The sequence below is a fragment of the Somniosus microcephalus genome, chromosome 6 (assembly GCF_052327205.1).
Source record: "Somniosus microcephalus isolate GS21.2 chromosome 6, FLI_Smic_1.0, whole genome shotgun sequence".
Taxonomy (NCBI): Eukaryota; Metazoa; Chordata; class Chondrichthyes; order Squaliformes; family Somniosidae; genus Somniosus; species Somniosus microcephalus.
In genome coordinates, this window is record NC_140992.1 from 13,850,279 (window position 1) to 13,876,868 (window position 26,590).

At 46.4% G+C, this 26,590-nt stretch overlaps 1 protein-coding gene across 2 annotated transcripts in view; it reads right to left on the minus strand.

Moving 5' to 3' along the window:
* LOC147115487 (neprilysin-like) overlaps positions 1-26,590 on the minus strand; it is a 261,620-nt gene that overhangs the window by 70,529 nt on the left and 164,501 nt on the right. For both annotated transcript variants that reach the window (XM_085989748.1, XM_085989747.1), the window contains exons 10-13: positions 21,556-21,657; positions 10,856-10,992; positions 9,966-10,059; positions 9,163-9,291 (exon numbers count right to left, since the gene is read on the minus strand). In XM_085989748.1, coding sequence (XP_085845874.1) covers positions 9,163-9,291; positions 9,966-10,059; positions 10,856-10,992; positions 21,556-21,657 — 462 coding nt within the window. The remainder of the gene's footprint in view (positions 1-9,162; positions 9,292-9,965; positions 10,060-10,855; positions 10,993-21,555; positions 21,658-26,590) is intronic.

Below are 26,590 nucleotides of genomic sequence, written 5' to 3' on the forward strand. Positions count from 1 at the left end.
TTGTAAAGCGCTTTGGAACGTCCGGTGGTCGTGAAAGGCGCTATATAAATGCAAGCCTTTCTTTCTGATCTGTGCTCCCTCTCCAGGCCAGACTCCACACCAGGAGTGCAGTCTCGCCACTTCAGTTGAATATGCTGGTTGTGTTCAAATTAACCATCATTTCGAGCCCGAATCATGTTAGAGAGGATGGATTTAATGAGATCTATTAGTTTGAAAGCGAGGGGAAAACATTGGTAGATAAATACTCGGGAGAACATTTCATTCAAATATTGCATGTCTGGCACCCAGTTTATCTGATGGGCACTCAGGTTTGTACCGCGGTGTACTTTGATAAAGGTGTTCCATTGATGCAGTGTCACCCCATAAACGGAGTGGGCCTTTGGCGTAGCGGTAGCATCCCCGCTGCTGGGCCAGAAGGCATAGGGTTTCGAACCCCGCTCCAGACAGTCCCGGCAAGTGGAGTCGGAGCTCCGGCTCTAAATTCTGGGTTGACATCCAGCGGGATACTTGTGTCCGTGGGTGTGGGTGGCCCCCGCCCCCCCTCGTATGGGTTGTGGGAGCCCGTAAAACCCTCCTGCCATAGGACTAACCACCCTAATGGCTGGTACGAAGATGGTTACTGTTGAGTCTGTGTTTCCCAATGTAGTTATGCTGAATAACTGGACACAGACTACAGAAATAATTAAACAGGTCTTTAGTAATTGAGGGTCAGGGCTGAACTGGAAAACACTTTGCTCCACAGGGTTATATATATACCTGTGGTGTATGTGCCTTTAAGAGCAATTATGGTGTATGTGCCTTTAAGAGCCCCAGGTGTGCGTAATGCCGGTAATTGCCACTTGGGCTATATAAGCCTGTGTATTGTGTATATCCTTTAGAACCCCCCCCCCCAGACTTGCTTAGTAAATACCTATGAACCAACTCCTGTCTTCAGTGTCTTTATCTACACACGGACACTACAATACCGGTGTGGTCACCACCGGTACTACAATGTACAGGAGCCATCAAAAAGTAGTCCATCCCTTAAGGTATCCTGTTAAGGTGGTACAGGTTACATACACTACAATTCCTCCCCTTTTAGCTTAACAGTGTACACCCCAATTTAAACATTACATGGATGACATGTATACAACTTTCACACAAAACTGTTCAAAGATTCAGTCTCTGAGGAGGCCTCCTGATCCGGGCCGGATAACGCCTTTCAGGGGTCTCTGGTTCTCGTTGCTGGGGTGACTCATCCATTTGATCTCCTATGGATTGAACATCATCATGTACGTTCGAGTCTGAGGTAGATGCTACAGGCTCAATAACTTCTTCAACTGGTGTCTCTGCCGTAGACATGGGGTCGACCCTTGTTCTCAATTCCACAAGTTGGTCAGCATGACGTCGTATTACGTTCTCTCCAACGTCTACCGTGTACATCAAGGGTCCTTGTCGGGCACGAATTGTTCCGGATTGCCATTTATCATTCCTATAGTCCCTGGCCAACACTGGTTGTCCTATTTCGAAACTCCGAGTGGCCTTGTTATTTACATGCTGGAATTGCTTGTTTTCGACTTCCCTACGCACATTGGGTTTTAACAAATCCAACCGGGACCGCAACCTCCTGTTATAGAACATTATGGCAGGGCTTTGATTTGTCACTGCATGCGTGGCGTTTCAATATGCCATCAGGAAATTGTCCACCTTGTGTTGTAGTGGAATATGGTCTTCGCTCATGGCCTTTATCGCCTTTCTGAACGTTTGTACAAATCTCTCGGCCAACCCATTGGTAGCCGGATGATATGGGGCAGATGTATAGTGTTTCACCCCATTCTTTTTCATGAATTTCTGGAATTCTTCTGACACGAACTGTGGTCCGTTGTCTGAACATATTTGTTCCGGCAACCCATTCCTTGCAGATATGGTTCTTAGAACTGCGATCGTCTTTTCAGAGGTAGTGGTCGACATCTTAATCACTTCTGGCCATTTAGAATGTGCGTCTACTGCTATCAAAAACATGGAATCCATGAATGGACCTGCAAAGTCGATATGCACACATTGCCATGGGGTTGAAGGCCATTCCCACGGATGCAGCGGTGCAATTGGAGGTGCGTTTTGAATTTTTTGGCACCCTGAGCAGCTTTTAGTCAGATCCTCTATTTGTTTGTCGATACCTGGCCACCACACAGAAGCCCTAGCAAGGCTTTTCATCTTGACTCCCCCCAGATGACCTTCATGCAGTTCCTTCAGAACTCTCTCCCTTAATTTAGGAGGAATAATCACCCTTGTTCCATACATCAATGTTCCTTGACAGACGGACAGCTGTTCTCGTCTGGCTGAGAATGCTGGTAACAGTGGGTCGCCATGTGCTGGCCATCCCTTCACTGTCAAATCGTAGACCCGAGACAGCGTCGGGTCGTTTCGGGTCTCTCTCTCAATACCCGCATTGGTAACTGGTAAGCATTCGATGATGGTCGAATGAAATATCTCGACAGGGTCAACTGCCGGTGCCTTTTCCGCTGTAGGTAGTGGCAGGCGTGACAGCCCATCAGCATTACCATGTTGCTTTGTACCTTTGAATTCGATATCATATTGATGTGCCCCTAGGAAAAGGGACCATCTCTGAAGCCTCTGTGCCGTCATAACCGGAACACCCTTCTTAGGGTTAAAAATGGAAACCAACGGCTGGTGATCTGTCAGCAGCGTAAACTTTTGGCCTTGCAGGTAATGGTTAAATTTCTTAACTCCCCACACGAGGCTGAGAGCCTCCCTATCTATCTGAGCATAGTTGCGCTCTGCGGAGGTCAATGATCTGGATGCGAACGCGACTGGCCTTTCCAAGCCATTTGGAAACTTATGTGAGAGCACTGCTCCGATACCATATGGAGAAGCATCACAAGCTAAGCGAATAGGCAGCGTTGGGTTAAAGTGAGCCAACACTTCCTTAGAGGTGATCAGCGCCTTGCTTTTTTGAAAAGCCCGCTTACAATCATCACTCCACTTCCATGGTATTCCCATTTGCAAAAGAGTGTTCAGCGGGTGTAACACCATGGACAAATTTGGAAGAAACTTGTGGTAATAGTTAACCAACCCAAGGAACGACCTCAACTGGGATACATTTTCCGGAGTGGGAGCTTTCACAACAGCTTCGATCTTGTCAGGTGACTTATGGAGCCCCTCCTGGTCAATGACATGGCCGCAGTACGAGATTCGCTTTTGAAAGAACTCACATTTCTGGCGATTAACTCTGAGCCCATATTCTTTCAATCTGGTGAGCACCTGCTCCAAATTTGCGAGGTGATCCTTATCATCATCTCCTGTAATCAGAATGTCATCCAGGTAGCATTGTGTGCCTGGAATTCCCTGCAATACCTGCTCCATGGCCCTTTGCCAAATCGCTGGAGCCGATGCCACTCCAAAACCAGTCTATTATACCGATATAAGCCCTTATGTGTGTTGATCGTGAGATACTGGCGTGACGCTTCATCAACTTCCATCTGTAGGTACGCCTGCGCCAGGTCTATCTTGGTGAAGTGTTTCCCGCCAGACAGCGAAGCGAAGATATCTTCAATCCGCGGAATCGGATATTGCACCGTGTGAAGAACCGGATTAACAGTGATCTTGAAATCGCCACAGATGCGAACCTTCCCAGGTTCCCCCAGCTTGTTGCTCAACGAACGCTTCATGACAGGAACAATGGGTGTGGCCCATTCGCTCCAGTCCACCTTTGACAGTACTCCTGAATGTTCTAGCCCTTCCAGCTCTGCTTCCACAGCAGGTCGTATCGCATAAGGTACCGGTCTGGCTTTGAAAAATTTTGGGTTTGCATGTTCTTCAACCTTGATGTTTGCCGTAATTCCTTTCAGTGTTCCCAGTCCCTGTTGGAACACCTCCTTAGCATCGTCCAATATTTTGGACAGTCGTTTAGGTTTGACGTCGTCCTCTTTACAGGAATCTACAGTTAGTGCTTGTATGGAATGCCAGTCCACATTTATTCTCCGGATCCATTCCCGTCCCAGTAGTGGCGGACCTCCATCAGGTAACACATACAAGTCCATTTCCTGACTTTCTTTACCATTGTAGACCACATTTACTTTTATCTTTCCGATGGGGTATACTATTTGCCCCGTGTATGTTTTCAATACAATCTTCGTATCCCTCAGGGGAATGTGCGAGAATAACCTTTTGTAATCTTGCTTATTCATGACCGTCAATGCCGATCCAGTGTCCAATTCCATCTTCACTTGGACTCCTGCTATCCGAAGCATGACCCAGATAGTTTGGTGGTCTGCTGTGTTACCCACATTATGTATTTTTAGACAACCCAGTTCCTTACTGCTGGAGTCTGAATCCGTCTTCTGTTCATCCGAACTGTTCTCTGTCACCTTGTGTACTTTTTTGTACTTCTCCTGCGGCGACTTTTTGCTGCTGGTCTTCTTTCCTGACCAGCATACTCTCGTTATGTGACCAAGTTTGCCACATTGCCTGCATTCTTTATCTTTGAACCAGCACTGGTTCTGGTCATGCGTTGTCCTTCCGCAACGATAGCACTTTACTGCGCCCAATGCCATTTCATTGGTGCTGAATTCCAATGGCCTTTGTTGTATCTCTGCAGCGCCTCGTGCTGCTGCCTCATGCGATGCTGCAATGCTGAAAGCTTTGTCCAGCGTAAGATCCTTTTCCTCTAGCAGTCGCTTCTGGGTTCCTTCCCTTAGGAGCCCACACACAAACTTATCTCTCAGTGCATCTGCTAGTCCTGTACCGAACTGACAGTACTTTGATAACTTGCGCAGTTCGATTAAGAATTCAGCGTTGCTTTCCCCTTTAAGTTGAATTCTTTTGTAGAATTTAAATCGTTCCGCTATCAGCAGCGGCGTGGGGTTTAAATGCTCTTGCAGGATAGTAACAATATCCGATAAACTCTTTCCTACCGGTTTATCTGGTGTTACAAAGTTCCTTAATAACCCGTACGTCTTCGCACCCATCGAGTTTAATAGGGTTAGTGCTTTCCTATCCTCCGGTACCTCATTCGTTGTACAGTAAACTTTGACGCGTTCCACATAAGTGGCCCAATCTTCCACATCGCTATCAAAAGCAGTGATGTTACCCGTTTTTGGCATCCTTGTTGAGTTTCCTTTCCTTCGGATATGATTATTATTTTATTTTATTTATTTTTTTCAAAATGGCGGCTTCCCGCGCTTGGCGGCTTTTCCCGCGCTTGTCTTCTTCCCCCGCCGACTCAAAATGGCGATTACCGTGCTGTTGCCGTTCTCACCTCCCAGCGGTCCTTTATTTTCCCCTACGCTGCTGCTCTTGTTCCCCGCTGCTCCCGCGGTCCTTGTGGACATAAACGCTTTTCTGGCTGCTGCACGTCTCTGTCCCGATTGCAGTCCGGCCCCTGACACCGGCTGCGGTCGTGTTCTCCGCCCTTTTCGTCGTTTCCCTCCCCTTCTCTTACTGACAACTCGGCCGACTTCCCCCCCATGCCGCTCGATCGGGCTTACCCGCCGCTGTCGTCGAAGGGATGTTCACTGATGTTTGACTTCGTGGCCAGAAACCAACCCAGGTTCCCGATTGCCTCCCGTGCTATGCAGTGCCCAGCAGGATGTTGAGGGTGGATGTCCTTGATCGACGCCCGTTTCAGAGGCGAAGCTTCCTTTGATGCAACTGCCGCTAGGTAAGATCAGACTCGTCGCCACTGTTGAGTCTGTGTTTCCCAATGTAGTTATGCTGAATAACTGGACACAGACTACAGAAATAATTAAACAGGTCTTTAGTAATTGAGGGTCAGGGCTGAACTGGAACACACTTTGCTCCACAGGGTTATATATATACCAGTGTGGTCACCACCGGTACTACAATGTACAGGAGCCATCAAAAAGTAGTCCATCCCTTAAGGTATCCTCTTAAGGTGGTACAGGTTACATACACTACAGTTACGGTCACGGAAGGAGCGTTAATCACAGCCAGAAATCCTTCCACCACTTCATACAGTTCCCCAAAGGGAACAGTGTGAGGATGACGATGACCAGCAGGCATTTTATTTTCACTAAAGTATATAGTTAAGCTTTAACCAACTGTACCGGCTATTATGAAGATCCCATCGATTATTAATTTGCAGGTTGCTAAACCACAATGAAATCATTGATATGTTTTTTATTTCTTTTAAATGTACTGACCATTTCCAGACAGTTTTTTAAAATACATATTTGCCTGAAGGTCTGTTTGCATCTTTGCAGTTCATACAGACAGTACGGTGCCTGTAAAATTATCTTTTTCTCTGTCCAGTCGTACTTTTGTTCCTAACCGTACAACAATAATCTTTGCAGTTAGTTAATCAGAAATCAAAAGGTCATGTTTTGAAAGGAGCAGTGGCTCTTCAAGTTCTCAAACCTTGGACTGAACGACTGTTAAATTATCACCTTTTCAATGGTCTTTCAACAACTGTGTAGCTTTGCCTGTTTTTTCAGTTACATTTTCACTAAAGTTCCTTAAATCATTTTTAAACCTGGATAACTCTTCAAAGAAGTACGAAACTTAGGCAAATAGCCCATCTCTCCCCGCAGATTTCACACTGTTCCAGTAGCAAGTGATCTTCGGAGGCTGCAGTCATATGGAGGGAGCTTTACTCTGAAACTGCCAATCTCAGCTGTGGCTCAGTGATTAGCACTCTCCCCTCTAAGTAAGAAGGTTGTGGGTCCATAGTCCACTCCAGAGGACTTGAACACTAGTGGCCCTAGAAATAGTAGATGCATTGATGGCCATCTTCCAAAATTCTATAGACTCTGGAACAGTTCCCATGGATTGGAGGATAGCTAATGTAACCCCACTATTTAAAAAAGGTGGTAGAGAGAAAACGGGGAATTATAGACTGGTAAGCCTGACATCGGTAGTGGGGAAAATGCGAGAGTCCATTATAAAAGATGTAATAGCAGAGCACTTGGAAAACAGTGACAGGATCGAACAAAGTCAACATGGATTTACAAAAGGTAAATCGTGCTTGACTAATCTACTTGAATTTTTTGAGGATGTAACTGGTAGAATAGATAAGGGAGAACCAGTGGATGTGATGTATTTGGACTTTCAGAAAGCTTTCGATAAGGTCCCGCATAAGAGATTAGCGTGCAAAGTTAAAGCACACGGGATTGGGGGTAAGGTACTGTCTTGGATAGAGAACTGGTTGGCAGACAGGAAGCAAAGAGTTGGAATAAACGGGTCTTTTTCTGAGTGGCAGGCAATGACTAGTGGGGTACCGCAGGGATCGGTGCTAGGACCCCAGCTATTCACAATATATATTAATGATCTAGACGAGGGAACTAGATGTAATATCTCCAAGTTTGCAGATGACACAAAGCTGGGTGGGCATGTGTGCTGTGAGGAGGATGCAGAGAAACTCCAGTATGATTTGGACAGGTTGGGTGATTGGGCAGATGCATGGCAAATGCAGTATAATATGGATAAATGCGAGGTTATCCACTTCAGTGGAAAAAACAGGAAGACAGATTATTATCTGAACGGCAATAGATTGGGAAAAGGGGAAGTGCAACGAGATCTGTGTGACCTTGTGCACCAGTCGCTGAAGGTAAGCATGCAGGTGCAGCAGGCAGTTAAGAAGGCAAATGGTATGTTGGCCTTCATAGCGAGAGGATTCGAGTACAGGAGCAAGGATGTCTTGTTGCAGTTGTACAGGGCCTTGGTGAGACCACAGCTTGAGTATTGTATGCAGCTTTGCTTGCCTTATCTGAGGAAGAATGTTCTTGCCATGGAGGGAGTGCAGCGAAGATTCACCAGACTGATACCTGGGATGGCAGGAATGACGTATGAGGAAAGATTGGGTTGATTAGGCTTATATTCGCTAGAGTTTAGAATGGTGTGGAAGAATGAGAGGGGATCTCATTGAAACTTATAAAATTCTAACAGGACTAGACAGACTAGATGCAGGAAGGATGTTCCCAATGGCGGGGGAGTCCAGAACCAGGGGTCACAGTCTAAGGATAAGGGGTAAGCCATTTAGTACTGAGATAAGGAGGAATTTCTTCACCCAGAGGGTGGTGAACCTGTGGAATTCTCTACCACAGAAGACAGTTGAGGCCAATTCATTAAATATATTCAAGAAGGAGTTACATATATTTCTTAAGGCTAAAGGGATCAAGGGATATGGGGAGAAAGCATAGACAGGGTACTGAATTTGGATGATCAGCCATGATCTCATTAAATGGCGGAACAGGCTCGAGGGGCCGAATGGCCTTCTCCTACTCCTATCTTCTATGTTATCCAGGCTGACACTCCCAGTGTAGTACTGAGGGGAGTGCTGCACCTTTGAAGAAGAGCAGTGGAGTTCTCCCTGGTGTCCTGGCCAATATTTATCCCTCAACCAGCATTACTAAAAACAGATTATCTGGTCATTATCACATTGCTGTTTGTAGGAGCTTGCTGTGCGCAAATTGGCTGCCGCTTTTCCTACAATGACTGCACTTCAAAAGTGCTTTGGGACGTCCTGAGGTTGTTAAAGATGCTATAGAAATGCACGGTCTTTTTTTCATTGGGTGGAGTTGATGGTTGAAAATGTTGCTGCCCATATGTAGATGGGCACATGCAAAGTAAGTTAGAATGATTGGCATATGATGGTCTCTGTCTTATTTCCTGTTGTGGAGATGCCGGTGTTGGACTGTGGGGGACAAATGTGAGAAGTCACACAACACCAGGTTATAGTCCAACAGCTTTATTTGAAATCACAAGCTTTCAGAGCGCTGCTCCTTCGCCTGACGAAGGAGCAGCGCTCCGAAAGCTTGTGATTTCAAATAAAGCTGTTGGACTATAACCTGGTGTTGTGTGACTTCTCACATTATTTCCTGTTGTTTGCCCTTGATTAAACACTGGATGTTTGGCCCGCCTTATAGGCCCTGTTTTCCAGCATGCTGTGGACAGCAACACGTTACTCAGAGTCCATTGCCAGAGGGGTCTGTGCAAGACCCCACACTCAGAGCACTCGTACAGACCCCTCTTCCAATTATTTGATGAAAAGACTTGGGACTGAAAACATTTACATTTGCTTAATGCCGACTCACGGTGCTTAAAATTGGAAGCTGTCACATCCCCCAATAGCAATTCTCTCTCCTTCACAAAAGCATAAAAATTCACAACTCTCTTAAAGTTGTTCTGAATGATGAATAACATTACCATTTGTTTGCTCTCCCCAGCAAAAGCATCGTCCACATATAGTCTTCCAACAGCTTTATCCATCTGGTTGTTGACATAATTTGCGCACTTTCTCCACACTGCACCCTCCGACGTAGTGCCATAGAGTGCCTATGTGAAACAAAACAACCAATTTTCAGGGAAACGTGAGCTAAAGCATTTACATTTGAAGGGCTGATTGCAGTAGGCTGGGACTGACCTCAACAAAATGGCTGCCAGCTCGGTGTAAGAGACCCAAAATAGAGGAGAAGCAGATTAAAAACAAATTCTGCAGCCAAGAGGTGAGTTTTTAATGACCTTTTTTTCAGAGTACTTAGTTGTGGCAAATGCTTTCAGTATAAGTTCCCATTTTAAACTTATTGGGGTGGATTTTGATGTTCTCTGATAGCATAAAATGGGTGATAGCAAATTGGGGCCCATTTTACATCTCTGCCGATTTTTATTTCTGTCCAAAAGTTACCTCACATATCTGTATATTTATTAAAAATATTGCTTAGAATGTGAGTTTCCTGCCTACGAACCTTACTTCCAGGTGTCGTGATTTTTGGTCACACTTTTTACACTGTTAACATTTACCACTGTAAATTGCTGTCTAATTCCCATTCAGTTTTGCAATGTCAACGGTCATGGTGTAGTTTCAGGCTCTGACCACTAGATGGCACCCTGGGCTGAGTTTCTGTTGTTTCTCTCCCAACTCTATCTCCATCTTGGGCGCAAAAGAAAAATTTACAATCAGCAACCGTTATGGGCAACTCATGAGTATTTAAAAGAAATATATGACACACCTTACGGAAAGCTTTTCTTGTCTCCTTGTAGGCAGAGCTCAGGCTACCCACAAGATCCATTACATTCCTCCATATAATGTAGTTTTGAATATCCCTGCAGATCACATAAGCAAATTGTGTTATGAACCAGATGCTTTAACCTTTTTCTCATTGTCTTCAGTTTTCTTCCCTCTTTTGCCGAATCCATGCTGGAGTACGGTTTCATTACTGTCAGCAGCCATTCAATAGCTCACTGAAGTGTCTGTTCTCCACATGTGAGCTCAGACTATGAGTGATGGCAGACTATTTCATGGGGCAAGTCATCACAAGTGACCATCACAAAGGAATCCTGTCCTCAATTGACATCCATGCACAACACTTTCCGATAAGCGTCCCTATCTCTGTAGCCTCCTCAAGCCCTACAATTTTTGAGAACTCTATTTTTGTCCCTTCAACTCTGGCCTCTTGTGCATCTCCCACTTCCTTTGACTCACGGTTGGTGGCCATGCCTTCAGCCGTCGATGGCCTAAGTGCTAGAACCCCCTCCCTGAACCTCTCAGCCTCCCCACCTCTCTTTCCTCCTTTAATATGCTCCTTAAAACCTACCTCTTTGAGCAAGCTTTTAGTCACCTGTCCTACCCACTGTCTCCTTCTTTGGCTCGGTGTCCATTTTTGTCTTATCACTCGCCTTGCGACCTTTTACAATGTTAAAGGCGTTATATAAATGTAAGTTGTTGCTGTAGGATAGCACTCAGGAGTAACTTTTGTTCATTGCTTGGCTGAGTATCCCTGGCCTATGATCTGAGGCTAATTGACTGCTCCAAGTGCTACGTCAGTTGAGAAGGGTTAAGCTACAATAGCATTCTTTCTCACACATATAGACAGTCACGCATTACTTCTTCCATACATACCTGGGCTTATAGTTAAGGAGAACAGGCGCTAGTTTCTTAAGATAATCTGGTGCATAAACAACAACTGGTTCTGATTCCGTCACCTCCATAGACACAGCAGCGAGGATTTGATTGATGAAACCAATCCAGCTGAATGACTAGATCAAGAAAGAATTGAATACATAATTAGGTAAAAAAAAATGATATCTGCATCCTTTCGCCCAACACAGACTTAATAGACCTTTGCACTCAATAACATATTTTCTGTAAGCAAATACTAAAGATTGGCTGCCAAGTGAAAATAGAAAATCAGGAAATAAAAAGCTGGTGTCAGTAAAAGTGACCATGAGGTTGTTGGATTTTTTGTAAAAACCTGCCCTTTCCCCACAACCTTTTTAAATATTCTTTTTGCAATATTATCCCCTGCCTTTTTTTAAATGATTATGGATTTTGGTAGGGAATTCCATGTCCTAACACTTCTCTAGATGAAAGGAAATCTCCTAACCTCTTTCTTTATTCTAATTGGTGATAATCTTTAAATTTTTATTAGCATATATACTGTGGCATCCCCCAGGGGTTGGTATGAGGAGCATTGCTTTTCTTGTTATAGATAAATGACCTGGACTTGGGTATAGGGAGTGAAGTTTCAAAGTTTGCGGATAAAACACAACATGGCAAAGTAGTAAATAGTGAGCATGATTGTAGCAGACTTCAGGCAAACATAGACAGACTGGTGAAATGGGCAGACACACGGCAGATGTAATTTAATGTGGCTAAGTGTGAAACATAGAAACATAGAAGATAGGAGCAGGAGTAGGCCATTCGGCCCCTCGAGCCTGCTCCGCCATTCAATGCGACCATGGCTGATCATCCAAATTCAGTACCCTGTCCCTGCTTTCTCCCCATACCCCTTGATCCCTTTAGCCTTAAGAAATATATCCAACTCCTTCTTGAATATATTTAATGAATTGGCCTCTACTGCCTTCTGTGGTAGAGAATTCCACAGGTTCACCACTCTCTGGGTGAAGAAATTCCTCCTCATCTCTGTCCTAAATGGCTTACCCCTTATCCTTAGACTCTGACCCCTGGTTCTGGACTCCCCCGCCATCGAGAACATCCTTCATAAGAACATAAGAACATAAGAAGTAGGAGCAGGAGTAGGCCATACGGCCCCTCGGGCCTGCTCCGCCATTCAATAGGATCATGGCTGATCTGAACCTAGACTCACGTCCACTTCCCTGCCCGCTCCCCGTAACCCCTAATTCCCTTATCAGCTAGGAAACTGTCTATCTCCGTTTTAAATTTATTTAATGTCGCAGCTTCCACAGCTCTCTGAGGTAGCAAATTCCATAGATTTACTACCCTCTGGGTGAAGGAGTTTCTCCTCATCTCAGTTTTCAAAGGGCAGCCCCTTATTCTAAGATTATGCCCCCTAGTTCTAGTCTCACCCATCAGTGGAAACATCCTCCCCGCATCCACCCAGTCAAGCCCCCTCACAATCTTATATGTTTCGATAAGATCGCCTCTCATTCTTCTGAATTCCAATGAGTAGAGGCCCAATCTACTCAACCTTTCCTCATAAGTCAACCCCCTCATCTCCGGAATTAACCGAGTGATCCTTCTCTGAACTGCCTCGAGAGCAAGTATATCTTTTCTTAAATATGGAAACCAAAACTGTACGCAGTATTCCAGGTGTGGCCTCAACAGTACTCTGTATAACTGAAGCAAGACTTCCCTGCTTTTATACTCCATCCCCCTTGCAATAAAAGCCAAGATTCCATTGGCCTTCCTGATCACCTGCTGTACCTGCATACTAACCTTCTGTGTTTCATCCACCAGGACCCCCAGATCCCTTTGTACTGTAACACTTTGCAGTTTCTCTCCATTTAGATAATAACTTGCTCTTTGATTTTCCTCCATCATAATGAAGTGTTTCGAGAGACTGGTCTTAGCCCACATCAAAGCCAGTGTTCCTGCCTCTCTTGACCAACACCAGTTTGCCTATCGTGCAAACAGATCAACGGAGGATGCAATCACAACTGCTCTACACTCGGCACTGAATCACCTAGATGGTAAGGAGACCTACATCAGAATGCTGTTCATAGACTACAGCTCAGCATTCAACACTATCGTCCCCAACAAGCTGGCCACCAAACTCCAAACTCTTGGCCTGAACAATTCCCTCTGCAACTGGACCCTGGACTTCCTAACAAACAGACCCCAGTCTGTCAAATTAGGTAACCACACCTCCCCCCCCCTGACCCTAAACACGGGGGCCCCACAAGGATGTGTGCTGAGCCCCCTCCTCTACTCCCTCTTCACCCACGACTGTGTGGCTGTTAATGGTTCCAACACCATCATCAAGTTTGCGGATGACACCACGGTAGTAGGCCAGATCACCAACAACGATGAGTCAGCCTACAGGGAGGAGGTCCAGCATCTCGTGAAGTGGTGCGCCGATAACAACCTGGCCCTTAACATCAAGAAAACCAAAGAAATCATTGTGGACTTCAGGAAGTCCAAAGGCAGAAGTCACACCCCCATCCACATCAATGGGGCTGTGGTGGAAAGGGTGGACAGCTTTAAGTTCCTCGGAGTCCACATCACGGAAGACCTCTCCTGGTCACGCAACACCTCCTCTCTGGTGAAGAAGGCCCAGCAGCGCCTTTATTTCCTAAGGAGGCTGAAGGGATGTAACCTGTCACCCCTGATCCTCTCTAACTTTTACCGCTGCACTATAGAAAGCATCCTGACAAACTGTATCACAGTATGGTATGGCAGCTGTAGCTACTATGACAGGAAAGCCCTGCAGCGGGTAGTCAAAACTGCCCAACAAATTACCGGCACCCGGCTACCGACCATAGAGCACATATACCAGAAACGCTGTCTACGGAGGTCACGGTCCATCATCAAAGACCCTACCCACCCCAGCCACAGTCTGTTCGCCCTCCTGCCATCTGGGAGACGCTACAGATGCATTCGCACCCGTACGACCAGATTTAGGAACAGCTTCTTTCCCAGGGCTGTCATCCTACTGAACTCCACAAATAAACTCTAAAGCCTGCACATCTGCCAATGCACTTTATTAGGGTTATGTTTATGTTAATATACTACAAGCCAAATGTATGTTGAATGTTTAAATGTCTTAATCCAAATGTAAACTCTCGGGAGCCACAAGCCTACATTTCGTTGTACTGCACTTGTGCACTAACAATGACAATAAAAGTTGATTTGATTTGATTTGATCTAGTCTGTCTAGTCCTGTTAGAATTTTATAAGTTTCAATGAGATTCCCTCTCATTCTTCTAAACTCCAGCGAGTACAAGCCCAAATCAACCCAATCTCTCCTCATACGTCATTCCTGCCATTCCAGGTATCAGCCTGGTGAATCTTCGCTGCACTCCTTCCATGGCAAGAATATCCTTCCTCAGATAAGGCGACCAAAACTGCACACAGTACTCAAGATGTGGTCTCACCAAGGCCCTGTACAACTGCAGCAAGACATCCTTGTTCCTGTACTCGAACCCTCTTGCTACGAAGGCCAACATACTAGTTGCCTTCTTAACCGCCTGCTGCACCTGCATGCTTACCTTCAGCGACTGGTGCACAAGGACACCCAGGTCTCGTTGCACTTCCCCTTCTCCCAATCTATTGCCATTCAGATAATAATCTGCCGCCTTGTTTTTGACACCAATGTGGATAACCTCGCATTTATCCACGTTATATTGCATCTGCCATGCTTCTGCCCAATCACCCAACCTGTCCAAATCATACTGGAGTTTCTCAGCATCCTCCTCACAGCACACACGCCCACCCAGCTTTGTGTCGTCTGCAAACTTGGAGATATTACATCTAGTTCCCTCGTCCAGTCTGAAGTGATGCGCTTTGGGAGAAACAACTTGGAGAGGCAGTATAATCTAAATGGTACTATTTTGCAGGGGGGGGGGGTGCAAGAACAGAGGAACCTGGGGGTGCATATACACAAATATTTGAAGGTGGCAGGGCAAGTTGATAAGGTGGTTAAGAAAGCGTATGGAGTAATTGGCTTTGTAAATAGAGGCATCAAATACAAAAGCAAGGAAGTCATGCATGATAAACTTTTACAAATCTCTGATTTGGCCTCAGCTGGAGTATTCTGGGCACCACACTTTAGGAAGGATGCCAAGGCCCTGGGGAGGTTACAGAGGAGGTTTACCAGGATGATGAAGTTCAGTTATGTGGAGAGATTGGATGAGTTAGGATTGTTCGCCATAGAGCAGAGAAGGTTAAGGGGAGACCTAATAGAGGTATTCCAAATTATGAAGGGTTTTAACAGAGCAAGTAGGGGGGAACTAATTCCTCTGGCAAGGGGATTGGTAACCAAAGGTCATGGATTTAAAATAATTGGCAAAAACACTGGAGAGGAAAGGAGAAGAAATTTCTTCACACAGAGGGTTGTTAACATCTGGAACGCACTACCTGAAAGGGTGGTGGAATCAGATTCCATATGAACTTTGAAAAGGCAATTGGACATGCACTTGAAGAGGATTAATTTGCAGGATTATGGGAAAAATGCTGGTGTCTGGGAATAAATTGGATCGCTCTTTCAAAGATGCAGCACAAGCACCTCCTTCGGGGCTGTAAGATTGTTTTTAAAGCTGAAATTGGTTACTGCCTTTTTAAAAATTTTCTCCACAGAGTATCATATTACGTGTTTTTCCACTAATATCGCACATTGAAATTCCGAGGTCGAGCATCTATGACAAATGATAAATAAAAATCTTTCTCTTTTGCTTCATTTTGATATTATTGAATACTTTTGTGGAAATAGCAAGCATTGAGGTGGGTTGTAATTTCTATCCAGACTATTTTGTAGCAGGCTAAGAATGTTAAATTAACACTCACAGCGTAATTTGATATGAATGTATTAATCCGAGTGCAAAAAATAGCACGCAGAGGAATTTCAACCTCCCAGGGGTGTTGGCTTGGAGTCATTAATTGAACCCGAAGATAGGACCTAATTAACAGCCACAGTTTCAATTTATAACCCGTAACACTCCAGTATCATCCCATTACTGAGCTGTTAACAGTTAATCCTAATTCTTTGCAAGTTTTTAAAGGGAGTCACGCCTTTTAAAAACATGGAAATTGCAAGTGACTAGTGCAGGCCAACACTGATCAGCACACAGCGACAGCACACAGCGACAGCACACAGCGACAGCACACAGCTTTGGCCAGTGCATCTGGTAAACTTTTCAACTTTCTCAGTACAATTTAGGCTTGGAATTACTGTTAGCAGTGTTAGCCGAAGATGTTCATAGGACATTCCTTTGGCTGATATTTCAAACAAACACTTGGAGGCAATTTAACCTAACCCGGCCTTCGGGAATCCCATGGGATCGGGTGGAACGCTGCCTTTGCAACTCGTCCAATACCGCTCTCTCCGAGACACCCTAGTCCACTCCTCTATCACCCCAAACAGCCCTTCCCCTTCGCCTGGCACCTTCCCGTGCAAGCGCAGGAGATGTAACACCTGCCCCTATACCTCCCCCCTCCCCACTGTCCAGGGCCCCAAACACCCCTTCCAGGTGAAACAGCGATTTACTTGTACTTCTCGCAATCTAGTATACTGTATTCGCTGCTCACGATGCGGTCTCCTCTACATTGGGGAGACCAAACGCAGATTGGGTGACCGCTTTGCGGAACACCTCCGTTCAGTCCGTAAGGGTGACCCCGAGCTTCCGGTCGCCTGTCATTTTAATTCACCGCTCCATTCCCACTCGGACCTCACCGTCCTTGGTCTCTTGTACTGTTCCACGGAAGCTCAACATAAACTCGAGGAACAGCACCTCATCTTCCGAATAGGCACTCTGCAGCCTCCCGGTCTCAATATCGAGTTCAACAATTTCAGATCATAACCTCGGCCCCTATTTCATTTTCACTTATATTTTTCCACTCCTTTCCTTTCCCCCCCCCCCTTTCCTTTTGTTTCTCTCTCACACCTGGCAGCTATCTTTCACCCTGCCAGTACACTTTACACCTAATCACAGCCTATTACCATCTCGTCTAGCTTCTAATCTCTTTTACTTCTTTTGGTTCTTTTATTCTTTTGTCCGATCGCAGCCCTGCCTTCGATCTAGTTCCTTTTCTCTCCAGTTTTGAAGAAGGGTCAAACCCGAAACGTCAACTCAAATTTCTCTCCACGGATGTTGCCTGACTTGCTGAGTTTTTCCAGCATTTTCTGTTGTTATTTCGTCCAATATTGCTCTCCGTTGACTTCAATGTAAAACCAGCGTCGCTCCCGATCCCGTCAGCTTCCCGACATAGGAACGCAGGAGTATAGGTACAGGAGGAGGCCATTCAGCCCCTCGAGCCTGTTCCGCCATTCAATCAGATCATGACTGATCTGTATCTCATCTCCAGCTACCCACCTTGGTCCCGTAACTCTTAATACCCTTGTCAAAAAAATTCTATCACTCTAACAGGAGGGTTAGGTTCAAATTGCCCCCAATAATTCATTCAAAACAAACAGATTGCTGCTTGCACTAAACTAGCACACAGAGCAATGTCATACCAACTCCTTAAATGTTCATCCGCTAAAATTGCCAACAGTATTTTTTAGACTCAAATCTGCTTTTCATGAATTCGGCAGTCGAGTGAGGTGCAACCTTATTTGAAATGAGAAATGGGGCTTTTCCAGTGAGTCCTGTGACATCGGAATCTGAACAGACTGATTTAATGCACTCGTGTTCTCTGACAGCAGGATATTTCCACTCCATCGCTTTCCCCAGTGCGACCTCTGCCTCAGAGCTGCTGCAATGTGAAGACGCGAGGTCACTAGCTAGCAGAAGTCTCCTGCCAATCATGCGACTCCGGCAGCTGTATAGTTCATTGGCCACCCCCACCCAAAAAAACAGTCCGGTTATGATATCTTTCCCTCTCGCACACTCTCACTGGCTCCACGAAAATCCTAACAGGAATGAGTCTGAACAGTCTCAATCTGGTTCCAAGTGTGTACAGGTCCACAGCACTAAACTGACTGAGAAAGAATTTGGCAGACTCGCTCAGTGAGACAAGAGCAGAAAGCTGGGAGTCCAGAACCAGGGGTCACAGTCTAAGGATAAGGGGTAAGCCATTTAGGACTGAGATGAGGAGGAATTTCTTCACCCAGAGAGTGGTGAACCTGTGGAATTCTCTACCACACAAGGCAGTTATGGCCAATTCACTAAATATATTCAAGAAGGAGTTAGATATATTTCTTAAGGCTAAAGGGATCAAGGGATATGAGGAGAAAGCAGGGACACGGTACTGAATTTGGATGATCAGCCATGATCTCATGAAATGGCGAAGCAGGCTCGAGGGGCCGAATGGCCTACTCCTGCTCCTATCTTCTATGTTTCTATGGTAGGTTGTGGATACAAGGATGCAGTCGGGTCAGTGATAATTGCTAGATTTAGCCGATAGTGTATTTGGACTGGAAGTGCTTAGGTGCTTTTAACTTATAATATTTCAGCGAACAGCAAATGCACGGTTAGTTTGCCATTGGCTGCATTTGAAATATTTTGTTTCAGCAGGAAAGGAAACCCACATTTTCATGTGTGTAGTGAACCATTGCTGGATTTTATTTAGTTTACCTGATGGACAACTGATACGCTTATCAATTACTTCATAAAAGGTGATGAGTCGAAGAAGAGATGATGAGTCGAAAGAAGAGATGAATAAGGCTTTTATTAGCTAAGAAGAGACCATGCTTCTTCGTGAGTGACTGAACAAGTCTGAACGAAACCCACACAGTGGTGGGTGGAGTCAGCTGAGGCATGCCTCCATACACAGCGCCACCCAGAGGTGGCAATATACAATACAGTGGTTTACCACATTCACCCCTTGTTTAATGTGAAGTCCGGCGGGGTGAAGGGTACTACAAGTTAAGTCTATCAGGAGGCCTTGTCTGACGTCCTGATCGTCGTGGTGGCGGCGGTGGTGTTGCAGCATCCGACGTCGGGTCTGGTGTCTGGGTGGTTGGCGAAGATTCCTGGGGCTTTGGCATGCCGTCTGCAGGGGTTGGGTTGGGAGGGGTGGTGGGGGATAACAGTGGTAAGGGGGATAACGGTGGTAAGGGGGATAACGGTGGTAATTCAGGGGTACCCGAGGGTGCGAGATCTCGTATGGAGACCGTGTCCTCCCGCCCGTCTGGGTATGTCACCCAGGCATACTGGGGGTTGGCGTGTAGGAGGTGCACCCGCTCGACCAGGGGGTCCGTTTTATGCGTCCTCACGTGCCTCCGCAGTAGGACGGGCCCAGGAGAAGTCAACCATGCCGGTAGCGAGGTTCCCGATGTAGACTTCCGGGGGAAAACGAACATTTTCTCATGAGGGGTCGCATTAGTGGCAGTACAAAGCAGTGACCGAATGGAGTGAAGCGCTGCAGGGAGGACCTCCTGCCAGCGGGAGGTCGGAAGGCCCTTAGATTTTAGTGCTAAGAGGACTGCCTTCCAAACCATCGCGTTCTCCCTTTCCACCTGGCCGTTCCCCCGGGGGTTGTAACTGGTGGTCCTGCTCGTGGCGATACCTCTTGTTAGCAGGTACTGCCGAAGTTCGTCGCTCATGAACGATGAGCCCCTGTCGCTATGTATATAGCTGGGGAACCCGAACAGAGCGAAGATGTCATTCAGACACTTGATGACCGTGGTACTGGTCATGTCTGGGCAAGGGATGGCAAAGGGGAAACGGGAGTACTCATCAACTATGTTGAGGAAGTACACATTGCGGTCAGCGGAGGGGAGGGGCCCTTTAAAATCGACGCTCAGGCGTTCGAAGGGGCGGGTGGCCTTGATCAGGCTTGCTCTGTCCGGCCTATAGAAGTGCGGTTTGCACTCGGCGCAGATTTGGCAGCTCTTGGTCATGGTCCTGACCTCCTCGATGGAGTAGGGCAGGTTACGGGATTTGATAAAATGGAAAAACCTGGTGACCCCCGGGTGGCAGAGGTCATTGTGGAGGGACTGCAGCCTATCACTCTGCGCGTTGGCGCATGTACCACGTGATAGGGCATCTGGGGGCTCATTGAGTTTCCCTGGCCGATACAAGATATCATAATTGTAGGTGGAGAGTTCGATTCTCCACCTCAAGATCTTGTCGTTCTTGATTTTACCCCTCTGCTTATTATTAAACATAAAAGCTACTGAACGCTGGTCAGTGAGCAGGGTAAATCGTTTCCCGGCCAGGTAATGCCTCCAGTGATGCACCGCTTCTACAATAGCCTGGGCCTCCTTTTCGACGGAGGAGTGTCTCGTCTCGGGGCCCTGGAGGGTCCTTGAGAAAAAGGCCACGGGTCTGCCCGCCTGGTTAAGGGTCGCGGCTAGGGCGAAGTCGGAGGCATCGCTCTCCACTTGGAAGGGGATGGACTCATCCACCGCGTGCATTGCGGCCTTCGCGATATCGTTCTTGATAAGAGTGAAGGCTGCACACGCCTCTGGTGTCAGGGGGAAGGAGGTGGCTTTGATGAGGGGCCTGGCTTTGTCTGCATAGAGGGGCACCCACTGGGCGTAGTAGGAGAAAAACCCCAGGCATCTCTTCAGTGCTTTTTGGCAGTGGGGAAGGGGTAGCTCCATTAGGGGGCGCATTCTGTCGGGGTCGGGCCCGATGACTCCGTTCTCCACCACGCAGCCGAGGATGGCCAGGCGCTTGGTGTGAAACATACATTTTTCCTTATTGTACGTTAGGTTCAGCCGTTGGGCCGTACGGAGGAAATTTGCTAGATTAACGTCGTGGTCCTGCTGGTCGTGGCCGCAGATGGTGACGTTATCCAAATAGGGGAAGGTTGCCCGCAGCGCGTTCTGGTCAACCATTCGGTCCATCTCCCTTTGGAAGACCGAAACCCCGTTGGTGACGCCGAAGGGGACCCTAAGGAAGTGGTAGAGGCGGCCGTTTGCCTCGAAGGCAGTATACTGGCGGTCCTCATGGCGGATGGGCAGCTGGTGGTACGCTGACTTAAGGTCGATGGTGGAGAATACTTTTAGCTAATAAAATTGATACGCTTATCAATTACTTCATAAAAGGTGATGAGTCGAAGAAGAGATGATGAGTCGAAAGAAGAGATGAATAAGGCTTTTATTAGCTAAGAAGAGACCATGCTTCTTCGTGAGTGACTGAACAAGTCTGAACGAAACCCACACAGTGGTGGGTGGAGTCAGCTGAGGCATGCCTCCATACACAGCGCCACCCAGAGGTGGCAATATACAATACAGTGGTTTACCACAACAACACTGCTGGATAGAAAGGTAAATGAGGGAGAACATAGGAATTGCTAGAGAAATAAGATCGCCGTCCATCTTCTGCCATCCTGCTAGTGGCATGGTACAATGATAATGGGGTTGTTGATTAATCATAGCAATAAATTTCTATCAATTCATCTACAACTGACCCAGATGGAGGCGAGGAAAACCCCCAGTGGTGGAGTGCTTGGGGAGCCATAGCTCCGAAGTCATCTTGTTCCTCCCAAGCACACTACGCCTACCACATGTCATGTCTCGAATTGCTCATTACTGGATCCCAGAGTGTTATTTTCTGAAAGAAAAGAAATCTAATTTCCATTGGAGAGTGTTGCCAGAATGCTGGCACAGTGCAACATGATAGCACCTCTTGCTGCTGACGCTAGGTACCTATGTGGGAATAGTATTTGTTCCCTACACACTGGTATCTGGGGCTTTGATAAAACACACAATTTCATTCAAGAAAGCAACTTACCTTACTATTGATTATTAGAGAGAAGTTTTTGGTCACGTCGGACAGAAGCATTTTGTTGTAGAGTTGATTGGGATCATTCCTGTCTTCAGATTTTGTTGTTGCCTATCGAATAAAATATTTAAATATGAATATTCCTTTTATCCTATTTCAAAATTACCATAAATCCTGGGAGTATAATACAGGAAAATCTTTGGTATCCGGTACCGACGGGACCGGCGTGTTGTCGGTTGATGAAAAATTCCGGATGACGGAGAGGGTTATCTACCGAGGCTATTTTTAACAAAGAAAAATTTAAAAATCAAGAAATGTGCAGTATACAGTAATTAGGTACTCACCAACAGAGTGTTGTGTTAAATGAATGGTGGAAGATGCTTGATTAAGTACAGTACTGCCAGTTGAGGGTAATGCAATGCAATGACTACCAGCAGCGTGGGAGACACACAGTACCCCTGTAAAATGGCAGATCAGAAGAGACTACCGGCAGCGCGGGAGAGTCAGACTCCTGTTACAGGGGTATTGAGGTGTTCGGACTTCCGACAGCGCCAAGAAGCTGAGTAGTGGCAGTTTGGAGAACTATCCCCACTGACTAACTCGGCCACCGCGGGAGACTCGGACTCGGCAACATTTCCAGTTATTCAGGTGTTGTTTTCGGAGTATGAATTTTGCCGGTTAATAGAGAATTCTGGATATTTAGGTGCCGTTTAAACAAGAGTTTCCTGTACTCATTTTCTTCAATCAATAATTGTCCAAAAGTGAACAGTACATCTTATTGGTTCTCAGGCGTGGCTCAGTTGGTCGCACTCTCGCCTCCGAATCATAAGAACATAAGAACTAAGAGCAGGAGTCGGCCATTGGGGAGTCTCGAACTACAGGTCCCAATCTCAGAATAAGGGACTGAGATGAGGAGAAATTCCTTCACTCCGAGGGTTGCGAATCTTTGGAATAGTCTACCCCTCTATTAGCATAAAATATTCAGCTGTGTGCCCCCACAAGAGAGTTACAGGGAAGCTCCAGCAGGTTGGTTACGCTGGGCTGCAGACAAGATGGCTGAAGCTAGCTTGAAAATTTTGGGGAGGTTCCGAAAAAATGTAAAGAGCATTCTGTACTTGAGTCTCTTGCAAATGGTTTTCATTTTACTATCTCGAGCCTGCTCCGCCATTCAATAAGATCATGGCTGATCTTCGACCTCAACTCCACTTTCCCGCTCGATCGCCATCTCCCTGGATTCCCCTAGAGTCTAAAAATCTATCGATCTCAGTCTTGAATATGCTCAACGATTCAGCATCCACGGCCCTCTGGGGTAGACTATTCCAAAGATTCACAACCCTCGGAGTGAAGAAATTTCTCTTCATCTCAGTCCCTTATTCTGAGATTGGGACCTCTTGTTCGAGACTCCCCAGCCAGGGGAAACATCCTCCTGTCAAGCCCCTTAACATTTTTATATGCTTCAATGAGATCACCTCTCATTCTTCTAAACTCTAGGGAATATAGGCCTAATCTGCTCAATCTTCCCTCATAGGACAATCCCCTCATCCCGGAATCAGAAGGTTGTGAGTTCAAGCCCCACTCCAGAAACTTGAGCAAATAATCCCACTGCAGTACTGAGGGACGACAGTCAGAGGTGCCATATTCCAGATGCAACATCTGCCTGCCCTCTCAGGTGGATGTAAAATATCCCACGGCACTATTCGAAGAAGAGCAGGGGAATATTCCTGGTGTCCTGCCCAATATTTATTGCACAATCAACAGCATTAAAACAGATGATCTGGTCGTGGGACCTTGCTGTGCGCAGATTGGCTGATGCATTCGCTACATTACAACAGTGACTACACCTCAAAAGTACTTCATTGGCTGGTAAACACTTTGGACGTCGTGAAAGCTGCTATATAAATGCAAATCTTTCAAACCTTTCTTTCTTAAAAGTGTACGGTGCATATTATGCACAGATAGTAAAATGAAAACCATTTGCAAGAGACTCAAGTACAGAATGCTCTTTACATTTTTTTGGAACCTCCCCAAAATTTTCAAGCTAGCTTCAGCCATCTTGCCTGCAGCCCAGCGTAACCAACCAGCTGAAGCCTCCCTGTAACTCTCTTGTGGGGGCACACAGCTGAATATTTTATGCTAATAGTTCGGTGGGTGAAGGTGGGCAGGGTATTATACACCGCTATATTTTTTCTAAAGTTGTGGTCCACGAAGGAGGGGAGTGTATTATACATGGGTGGGAGGGATGTAATTATAAACAAAGACTTATGGTAATCAAGCCCACAAGTCATTTCATTTTACAAATTCTATCTTTAGTATGTAGAGCACTGTTGAGAAATTTTACTACAGATCTGAAGTACACTTAAGGGATGCCTTTTATCACAGATCGATTGAGCAGGCTTTCTGTATTTTAATTATTTTTTAATTCCCACTTCCGTCGCCATAGCAACGCTGGATGCCAGGAACAAAACAGGCATATCTTGGGTCAAGTGATGGCAAAGCACGTCGGGTAACATGTGTCTCTCATTTGAATATCATTTCAATACGCCTATCCATACACAGGCGCAGGGACATCCTGTTCCCTCAGGATGGCCGGAGAAAGCCTCCTCAGCAAATGAAGACTGCCTGTCCCGCCGTTTGCTGTCGGGTCAGTTCGGGAGCGGCTGACCCGACACTTGCGAAAATCGCGTGGCGGCAGGTTCGCATCCCACCGACAGTTTTTTCCGAGTTTTTGTGCCCGACCCGCCTCCAAACCCGCCCGCTCAGCTGAATTAAAATCGAGCCCTAGATGTCAGCCGTGGCTCAATGGGCGGCACTGTCGCCTCCGGGTCAGAGGGTGGTGGGTTCAAGCCCCCTTCCGGGGTCTTCAACACATAATCTAGGCTGACGCTGCAGGGCTATACTGAGGGAGTGCTGCACTGTCGGAGGTGCCGTCTTTCGGATGAGACGTCAAACCTGTCCATCTTCGCAAACGGGTGTAAATGATCCAACGCCACGATTCGAAGAAGAGCAGGGGAGTTCTCCCCGGTGTCTTGGCCACTATTGATCCCTCAGCCAACATCACTAAAACACAATACGATAGCAAAATACTGCGGATGTTGGAAATCTATGATAACAACAGAAAATGCTGGAAAAACTCAGCAGGCCAGGGCAGCATCCGTGGAGAGAGAAACAGAGTCAACGTTTCAGGCCGATGACCTTTCTCCAAATTTGCAGACGACTCAAAGCTGGGTGGGCGTGTGTGCTGTGAGGAGGATGCCGAGAAACTCCAGGATGATTTGGACAGGTTGGGTGATTGGGCAGAAGCATGGCAGATGCAATATAACGTGGATAAATGTGAGGTTATCCACTTTGGTGGCAAAAACAGGAAGGCACATTATTATCTGAATGGCAATAGATTGGGAGAAGGGGAAGTGCAACGAGACCTGGGTGTCCTTGTGCACCAGTCGCTGAAGGTAAGCATGCAGGTGCAGCAGGCGGTTAAGAAGGCCTTCATAGCGAGAGGCTTTGAGTACAGGAACAAGGATGTCTTGCTGCAGTTGTACAGGGCCTTGGTGAGACCACATCTTGAGTATTGTGTGCAGTTTTGGTCACCTTATCTGAGGAAGGGTGTTCTTGCCATGGAAGGAGTTCAGCGAAGAGTCACCAGGCTGATACCTGGGATGGCAGGAATGACGTATGAGGAGAGATTGGGTCGATTGGGCTTGTACTCGCTGGAGTTTAGAAGAATGAGAGGGGATCTCATTGAAACTTATAAAATTCTGACAGGACTGGACAGACTAGATGCAGGAAGGATGTTCCCAATGGTCGGGGAGTCCAGAACCAGGGGTCACAGTCTAAGGATAAAGGGTATGCCATTTAGGACAGAAATGAGGAGGAATTTCTTCACCCAGAGAATGGTGAACCTGCGGAATTCGCTACTACAGAAGGCAGTAGAGGCCAATTCATTAAATATATTCAAGAAGGAGTTGGATATATTTCTTAAGGCTAAAGGGATCAAGGGGTATGGGGAGAAAGCAGGGACCGGGTACTGAATTTGGATGATCAGCCATGATCACATTGAATGGCGAAGCAGGCTCGAGGGGCCGAATGGCCTACTCCTGCTCCTATCTTCTATGTTTCTATGTTTCTATGATCTGCTGTTTGTGTGACCTTGCTGTATGCAAATTGGCGGCCATGTTTTCTACATTATAACAGTGACTGCACTTCAAAAGCACTTCATTGGCGGTGAAGCACATTGGGGTGTTCTGAGGATGTGGAAGGCACTATATAAATGCAAGTTTTTTTATTTAGAATTTGAGGACAAGAGGGAGAAGGCCAATCTCTCACAGACTCTGCTTCAGCTTTCTGGGTCTGACAGGTGGACAGTACAAGAATGAAAAACAATGCACACTTATATGGCATTTTTCGCATAACAAGTGCTGGGAGGACACAGAGCAGGAAGTGGGAGAGACGGCTGAAGGCACAATTAAGCAGCTAGATTTTGAGGGGGTTTTTGAAGGTGAAAAAGTAGAGGGTGTTTGAGATGAGATTTCTACAGTAGAGGGGATGGTGGCTGAGCGGAGTGGGAGGGAATAGGATGTACACCAGAGACAGAAGAAGGTAAGACACAGGCTGGAATGTAGAGCTGGATATTTCCACTCTTACAATCTACAGAAGGTAGATATTAACTGGTCAATGGCATCTTTTGCATGCTGATGACGAGTTCACCCCTTTAGGGAAACTCAACCTACCAGTGCCACTGAAGAGGGTTCTAAAATTCACCGTGGATGGTGCTGGCATAATACACAGCTCCAGCGGGAAACACCACACTCACCGGCTAGACTTTAAGTTGAAATCGAAAATTCCCACTTTGCTGCTCCATTGAGCAGAGTGGCTGTTCACGAAAGGGGGAGGGGTTGGAATTTTTCTTTCCGCCACATACGGGGAGAATGCTGCAATTAACAAACTGCCAGCAAAACCATACACTCAGAGATCAAAGCAGGGCATTCTCAGGATGTTGTTAGCGGTCGTTAGCTAGGGTTAACCACATGCAGTCTGCTGATTTTCA